The sequence below is a fragment of the Micropterus dolomieu genome, linkage group LG03 (assembly GCF_021292245.1).
Source record: "Micropterus dolomieu isolate WLL.071019.BEF.003 ecotype Adirondacks linkage group LG03, ASM2129224v1, whole genome shotgun sequence".
NCBI lineage: Eukaryota > Metazoa > Chordata > Actinopteri > Centrarchiformes > Centrarchidae > Micropterus > Micropterus dolomieu.
In genome coordinates, this window is record NC_060152.1 from 13,258,050 (window position 1) to 13,266,450 (window position 8,401).

At 40.6% G+C, this 8,401-nt stretch overlaps 1 protein-coding gene across 1 annotated transcript; it reads left to right on the plus strand.

The window, feature by feature from the left end:
- Positions 1 to 5,443: 5,443 nt before the first annotated feature.
- On the plus strand, positions 5,444 to 8,359 carry LOC123968761 (lymphocyte activation gene 3 protein-like). Its single transcript, XM_046045691.1, has 8 exons — positions 5,444 to 5,588; positions 5,685 to 5,805; positions 5,992 to 6,212; positions 6,343 to 6,585; positions 6,679 to 6,996; positions 7,098 to 7,355; positions 7,468 to 7,589; positions 8,042 to 8,359. The coding sequence occupies exons 1-8, from the start codon at positions 5,540 to 5,542 to the stop codon at positions 8,135 to 8,137; spliced, it is 1,428 nt and encodes a 475-aa protein (XP_045901647.1). The 5' UTR covers positions 5,444 to 5,539; the 3' UTR covers positions 8,138 to 8,359.
- Positions 8,360 to 8,401: the final 42 nt, after the last annotated feature.

The window sequence follows — 8,401 nt, forward strand, 5'->3', positions numbered from 1 at the left end:
TTCTCATCTGCCTGTTCTCCTCCTGTATTGTCTGCCTGTTGTTGTCTATTTGTTCTCCTCCTATGTTGTCTGCCTGTTGTCGTCTGTTCTCCTCCTGTATTGTCTGCCTGTTTTTGTCCATTTGTTCTCCTCCTGTGTTGTCCGCCTGTTGTCGTCTATTTGTTCTCCTGTGTTGTCTGCCTGTTGTTGTCTGTTCTCCTCCTGTGTTGTCCGCCTGTTGTTTTCTGTTTGTTCTCCTCCTGTGTTGTCTGCCTGTTGTTTTCTGTTTGTTCTCCTCCTGTGTTGTCTGCCTGTTGTTGTCTATTTGTTCTCCTCCTGTATTGTCTGCCTGTTGTCGTCTGTTCTCCACCTGTGTTGTCTGCCTGTTGTCGTCTGTTCTCCTCCTGTGTTGTCTGCCTGTTGTCGTCTGTTCTCATCCTGTGTTGTCTGCCTGTTGTTGTCTATTTGTTCTCCTCCTGTGTTGTCTACCTGTTCTCATCTGCCTGTTCTGTTCCTGTGTTGTCTGCCTGTTCTCATCTGCCTGTTCTCCTCCTGTATTGTCTGCCTGTTGTTGTCTATTTGTTCTGCTCCTGTGCTGTCTGCCTGTTGTCGTCTATTTTTTCTCCTCCCGTGTTGTCCACCTGTTCTCATCTGCCTGTTCTGTTCCTGTGTTGTCTGCCTGTTCTCATCTGCCTGTTCTCCTCCTGTATTGTCTGCCTGTCGTTGTCTATTTGTTCTCCTCCTATGTCGTCTGCCTGTTGTTGACTATTTGTTCTCCTCCTGTGTCGTCTGCCTGTTGTTGTCTGTTCTCCTCCTGTGTTGTCTGCCTGTTGTGGTCTATTTGTTCTGCTCCTGTGTTGTCTGCCTGTTGTCATCTATTTTTTCTCCTCCTGTGTTGTCCACTTGTTCTCATCTGCCTGTTCTCCTCCTGTATTGTCTGCCTGTTGTTGACTATTTGTTCTCCTCCTATGTCGTCTGCCTGTTGTCGTCTGTTCTCCTCCTGTGTTGTCTGTCTGTTGTCGTCTGTTCTCCTCCTGTGTTGTCCGCCTGTTGTCCTCTATTTCCCTCCTGTGTTGTCCGCCTGTTGTCCTCTATTTGTTCTCCTGTGTTGTCTGCCTGTTCTCATCTGCCTGTTCTCCTCTTGTGTTGTCTGATTGTTGTCGTCTATTTGTTCTCCTCCTATGTTGTCTGCCTGTTGTCGTCTGTTCTCCTCCTGTGTTGTCTGCCTGTTGTCGTCTATTTTTTCTCCTCCTGTGTTGTCCACTTGTTCTCATCTGCCTGTTCTGTTCCTGTGTTGTCTGCCTGTTCTCATCTGCCTGTTCTCCTCCTGTATTGTCTGCCTGTTGTTGTCTATTTGTTCTCCTCCTATGTTGTCTGCCTGTTGTCGTCTGTTCTCCTCCTGTATTGTCTGCCTGTTTTTGTCCATTTGTTCTCCTCCTGTGTTGTCCGCCTGTTGTCGTCTATTTGTTCTCCTGTGTTGTCTGCCTGTTCTCATCTGCCTGTTCTCCTCCTGTGTTGTCTGATTGTTGTCGTCTATTTGTTCTGCTCCTGTGTTGTCTGCCTGTTGTCGTCTGTTCTCCTCCTGTGTTGTCTGCCTGTTGTCATCTATTTGTTCTCGTCCTGTGTTGTCTACCTGTTCTCATCTGCCTGTTCTGTTCCTGTGTTGTCTGCCTGTTCTCCTCCTGTGTTGGTTACCTGTTCTTGCCTGTCGCAAAAAGCATTTTTTTTAAAAGAAGCGACACGTTGTTGAGCCTCTTCCCTGACGCACAGATCAGGTTTTGACATCTTCATTGGGAAAAACTGATTTGTTCACTTGTTCGCATAATGCAAGGTTAAAATTTGCTTTGCGTTTGATCTGAACAAACCTTAAACCCATGAAGGAATACGTACTCCTTCAGTTCATCACAAAAAAATCAAATTCAAAATCACAATTTAGAAAACAGTAAATAAAGATGTCAAAGATATGTTTTGGAGTACAAAGCTATTGGAACAGAAAATTACAAGTTGTTGTAAATATTTCAGTCATGGCCTCCTTCAGATGATCATCATATTTTAATTTGTTGCATCAGTGTCATACTTATCTATTAACAGAGGGAGGAAAAGAAGGCGAGTGATCTCTTACACACTGAAAATCTTGGACACAATTTATGCCCAATTATATTCATCATGCCCAAAGTTCTATTGTGTACTTCAAAAAGAGTGGTATTAATTTTGGATCAGGTCTCTTAGATCCAATATCTGCTTGTAACTTATGTTGTACTAAGAAAGGTGCGTGTACTGTTGTTACATTTATGTGGATTTTTTTTCTACATCTAGCCTGGTTAGAATGTATTAAGGATTTGGTAACTGAACACTTGCAGGGTTTCATTCCAAGAAGAATCTGACGTTACTGCTCAGTTTTGAACATTTAGCTGGAATGAAAACATGCAGATATACAGGCTGTTATTTATTTACTCTTTCTCTCTCTCTTTCTCTCATCATACACACACACACACACGGAGACTGATACTTTCAGTTTTACTGTTTTAAAAGGCCGGATGGAATATTCTGTCATTTTCAAAGAAACAAGTGCAGCAAAACCGATCTTTGTCTTAATTTCATTATTGCTAAGACGTCAGTGAGTGTGTGGAAATTTAAACCAAACCAAACATTATTAAACATTAGATTCCATTCAACATAACCACACTGCAGTAGCCTGTGCAGAGAAGAGGTAATGTTTTACTGTAAATGTGCAGTGTTTGTGTCAGCACTTTTAATTTAATCTGAATTGAACAGATGTGCTGCAAGAAAATTAGGACATTTGACTTTCTTTTACATGTGCAAAACCCCTGTGCTAATAAAGTGCAAATCAGTATATATGTGCAGAAGATGAAGGGGACATCTTAATTTATTATGTTAAGATGCATTTTTCCACCAAACAACATAATTTCCAGAACAAAACATGTATAATAGTTTTTGCATCACAGATACACAGTCATGTTTCCATGTAGCTGTCAACTTCATAGCGCTGGACAAAATGCTGACTTAACAAAATTTACATTTCTCAGCAGAGCAGCATTTTGTTTTTATCTGTGCTCTGCTTCCTCTGCCAGTAAAACTCAGTGGAACATTATAATTAATCACTGACATATGTAGGTTAGAATACCGTGATGATAATCGTATAAGTTATTGAAATTAAACCGCAGCAGTGTGTACAATACATCAGAAAGTCTTATGCCTGAATGTCTGAATGGGTTTCATTGCTTGTCAAGGGTTAATGCTGATGTCAAACTAGAAATTTAAAAACTGTCTGTGACAAGGGCAGGCATTATATAGTGAGAGCTTGACAGAGGAACAAACTACTCACATGGTGAACTTCTAAAGAAGCAATATCATTTGACTATTTTCCAAGCTCATCCTTATTAACATAATCATCTGCATTCCCTCGAGCTCAAAGCTCAGTTGTTTCCATGTGAGGGGCATTTTTCTTCACAGTACATTAACCTCATATTCAGATACAGTGGAGGTGACTAAACATTAGCACTAGGAAAGACCACCTCACACTGAGTGTGACACACACGGCCAAAACACTGAGCTTCACAGACTCAGTTTAAACTGTGTTTTGTGTGTGTGTGTGTGTGTGTGTGTGTGTGTGTGTGTGTGTGAGAGAGAGAAAACACCAAATTGAAGCCACAACCTGAAACAAATATGACACTAATTTAAATTTGAAGGCTGAGAGGGTTTGGTGTGTGGAGGAAGTTCTGGGTTTATCAGATAAAAGATTTAAGACTTAAAGTATCACTCACCCAGCAGCCACATGGCTGTTACCAGGGAAAATGTCTCCACAAGATGAAGAAAAACAGCTCTGTGGTTTCACCCACACATTCTCAGGTATATCTATCCATCTGTGTGAGAGTCTATCCATGTATGTTTTTATCTAGCTGTGCTTTTAACTTATAGTATGTTTTCCAAACACCTTTCAACCTTTGTGTGTTGAAAAATGCAAAAACAGCTGAAACATGAGCTGTAATATATCAGTGTAATTCATCTTTCTTTTCTCCTGATTTTCTTCTCTGTAAGACAATATTTCATGCACTGTATGCTGTATTGATAGGGCAAGTTACTAATGGATCTGCATAGATGAGTTTAGAGAATTACCATACATACCATATTCACATTTATTAAATGGTTTAAAACACACAATAATGTAGTTGTCCACAGCTATAAGGACATTTTTATGTACAGTATTTATCAACAAGTATAAATTTTCATATGCAGACATATTTTACATTATTACAGCTGTGTTTTACTATGTTGTTGTCATTCATTATCTGTTTATGCCAGCATCCACTATGTAATGGTTGCGCAACAGGAGGAGTTACAGTTTATGGCAAATACATTTATAAACACTTATGTCTGCTTACAACTACATCAGTCTGTTATAAACCCTTTATTAAATGTTCATATACTGCTTATAAATGCTAAAGGCGGTAGTGGGGGATAAAGTTAAGAGCTACCAATCAGGGGGGAAAAACTAGTTAGCAGTTATGCAAATAAAAGACAAACAGAGCACCAGTTGTAAAACTAAATAAAGTTAAAATAAAAATAAATTTCTCTAACTTTTATCACGTATGTCTTAAAGTATTTAAATTAAACTACAACCCCTTTGGTTGTATTAATGTTAAACAGTTGACTGGCAGTGTAGGCCTGTTTCTACCGCAGTGACAGTGGTATTAGAATTGACGAAAAGGAAAACAAAGAAGCGAGAATGGAGGGGATGATTCACTTTCATGAATATCCATCAGAAGAAGATACCATATTACTGAATGGCCTTGTTCTCATCATACTGGTGATGATGATGATAACAATGATGTTGATGATGAGAGCTGTGAGTTAACCAGTTGCAAACGTAAGTGACTGGCAGTGACGGAAGAGTGACAGTGTGGTGTTGCGTCGCTGTTTTGCCATCTCGGTTTCAAAGAAACAACCAGAGCTTCTGTGAAGGGATTTGTAAACAACAAAATATAATAATTGCAAACATAATAATTGTAATGTAGCATACTGCATATTTGGCATAAAAGCATTTCTTAAAATTAACTTTATTTTGAGGTACAAATACAGTATGTCTTACTGTAGATGCAAGTGTACTTGGTCTTGTACTGTGTGTGTATCTTGTGTATGCTTTGGCTTGCAAGTTGCATAATGTTACATACAGTTACAAAATGTATTTGATGTGAAGAAGGAAACAGTGAAGTAGAGAGAATCCGTGGGAGGAAGTGGGTCTCCCTGTTTACATGTCTCTCTGTTACAGTTTCCAGCCTGACACAGAGAGACCACATCAAAGCCCAGCTTGTAGCTGAAGTCACCTGATCAGCAGAGGAACTACCAAACACTCCGCCCCATCAGCACCCACGGGCTCATATATATACCTCATCAACTCAACTCACAAACACACATGAGAGAACACATCAAGCAAGCAGAAAGACATTAGTGAGTGAGTGGAAAACAGAGCAGATCGACGTTCAAGAGGAAACACATTTTAACAGCAGTGCTTCATAACAAAAACAGAAGCAGCAAAAAGATGCAGTTGGAGTATTTCATCTTTGGGGCAGTTGCCTTCCTTCTGACAGGTAAATTTATGATTTTAGGTCACCTTAGGTTACCTCAGATGCATTTCCCCCCCACATTTCTGTCTAACATGATTTTTTTTTCATGTTCTTCCTCAGGGGCTCAGTGTGAGGTAACTGAGGTGCTTGCTGAAGAAGGCTCTCAGGCTGTACTACCCTGCAAATGTAGTCCTTCGTCCCCTTTTCCCCCCGCCATCATCTGGAGTAAATCCGACAAAGGGTAAGACGACTGTTTTGTTTGCTGCCTCCTCTTGTCAACAGCCTTTCCCTTTGCTTTATCTCTCCAGCTCCAAACACCCTCAAATCCCTGTATTTCCTTCCAATCCCATGCTCCATTAATTTCAAACCAAAGACTTGTATTGACATGCTGATGACGCTGGATTGTTTGTGACACTTCTTTCCAAAGCACTGTTTGGAGAAAGCAAAAGAGCGGTCTGCAATACTGGGGTTCTAGCTGGTCACAGAAAGGGAACCCACGCGCGCGATGCCCTCACTCCCAGTTTGAAAGAGGTGATTACAGCCTGCAAATCAACAGCGTGACAGAGAAGGATGGAGGAATGTACTCTTGCCGGGTGGAACATGGAGACGAGGTGACTGAAAACATGGTCATGCTCAGAATCATTAAAGGTAAGAAACTCATACACAGCCTTGAAACCCCTGATGTTTTGATTGTCTAACATGTGGAACATGTATGTCTGGATCAGAAATGATCTGCAATATATGTCAATAATCTCATCCTTGGCTGTATCCTTTACAGTGTCCGTCTCTCCATCCGTTCCCATATGGGGCAACGACGTTTCAGTCAGATGTGACGTGACTCCTTGGCCTCACGGAGCCACTTTGAAGTGGATGTTGAACAACAGCCCATTGGTGCCTCAGACTGGAATCACCTCAAACAGTCTGAAAGAAAAGGCAACTGCGAGACTGACAGGAAACTGGACCTGTGTCGTGGGCTACCAGGGCAAAGAGGAGCAAGCTTCAGTAACTCTGACTGTGAAGGGTACGATTCTGAGCAAAAGAGATCTACAATTATGTTGAACAAATGTTTGATTTATCTTTTTTAATGTAATAATGAACTCCCTTTCTCTCACAGGAATCATCCAACCATCCAAAGACAATACTAAAGTGTATGCCGCTGTGGGATCTGCAGTCACACTCCCTTGTGTGTTCTCCCCTGGTTTAATCCCCTCTCACACAGTCTGGGAGAAACTGAAAGCTAAGTTTCTTTTTAATCCTGCTCCTGGTCGCCTTCCTGCCTCTTTCTCTCCATCCCTGCCATCCTCCCAGCTCCCCTGGGAAAAGTCTGCCAGTTTGAAAGAGGTTGCATTTGAGGATGAGGGCCGGTACCAATGCGCTGGGACCATAGAAGGACAACGGGTGACTCGAAATATGCAGCTTGTCGTAGCCAAAAGTAAGTTTACATGGATTCAGTATAAGCTTGGATAAAAAAATACACTTTTTTTTGTCGTCAATAATAAATCAATAAAATCTATTGTCTTGTTTTTCTCTCAGTTGACAGCAGCATCCCATCAAAGCAAAAAGACTCCGTGACGCTGACCTGCCAGCTGACCGACGCGAGCGAGGTCACCAAATATGAGTGGGTTCAAATGGTCTATAACCTCAACGGCACCCAGTCAGATGGTTCCATCCAGAAGGGGAAGACTCTGAGGATAAGCAAGGTGTCTGACGAGAACTGGGGCGAATGGGCATGTCTTTTCTACGGGAAAGAGGGCATTTTGGGAAATGTAACATACCACATTCCACTGATGAGTAAGTTTTCTCTTGATTTTTCTCTATTTAAATGCTTTATTATAAAATCACACATTGTCACATTGTGCCTTTATCTGACTGTTTTTATAGGCAATTTCTTTTTTCCCCGCAGGTGGTCTGAATGGAGAAAAGTCGTCAGGCGTCTCATATAACACTGCTGCCATAGTCGGCCTCAGCTTTCTCCTCATTGTTCTGCTGCTGGTTTTGGCTCAGATGTACAAGAACCACCAAAGGGTAAAGACCTGTAGTTCACAGAACTGTGAAAATTACTGTCGTTTCAAAATTCATTTCACCCTTTATTAAATTTTACTGAAAAAAATCAAAAAATATTGGGGGGGAGGGGTAAGAATGGAAAAAGAAAGACAGTTGTCTGGGATTATTTCGATTTTGAAATTTCTTAGTAATATTTTTTCCCCCATGAAAGATGCAAAATCTTACAATGATTATTTTCTGTTTTGACACTTAATTCCAGAAAATGCTTTGAATGAGTTTCACTAGAAAGAAATGACCATACCTAATTAACTGATTTCTCATGATTATATGTATATAAAAATGCATTAAAAAGTGAATTCAAAATATTAATTGCTTGTTGAATTCAAGAAACGTGTATGTCCACTCATACATCAGATCTTGAGGTGGACTTGTTGTTGCTCATTTAAACAATTCTGCATCTCTTTCTCCCACAGAGGAAAAGGCTCTTTCAGTACCCTGCACTGGAGACAATTGTTCACACCACCTCCAATGAGCGGGAGGCGAGAGAGAGGAGCCAAGTGAAAAAGTAAAGACACATTAAAGCAGAGGCATCGCAGGAAAGATCTCACATTGCTAAACTGAAGTGACTATCTTCTTCATGCGTGGAATATGTTGGGAGACTTGTTTGCACAACTTTTGTAAATACAATGATATCCAGAGCTGACATGTAGCAGAACTGTTCTTGAATTTGAAATGTTGTATATTATCTTTGTAATTGCTTTCAGTTATATTACTGAATTTGAGAATTTTGTTTCCATAGAGTGTTGACAATAAAATGTTTCACAAATAAAGTA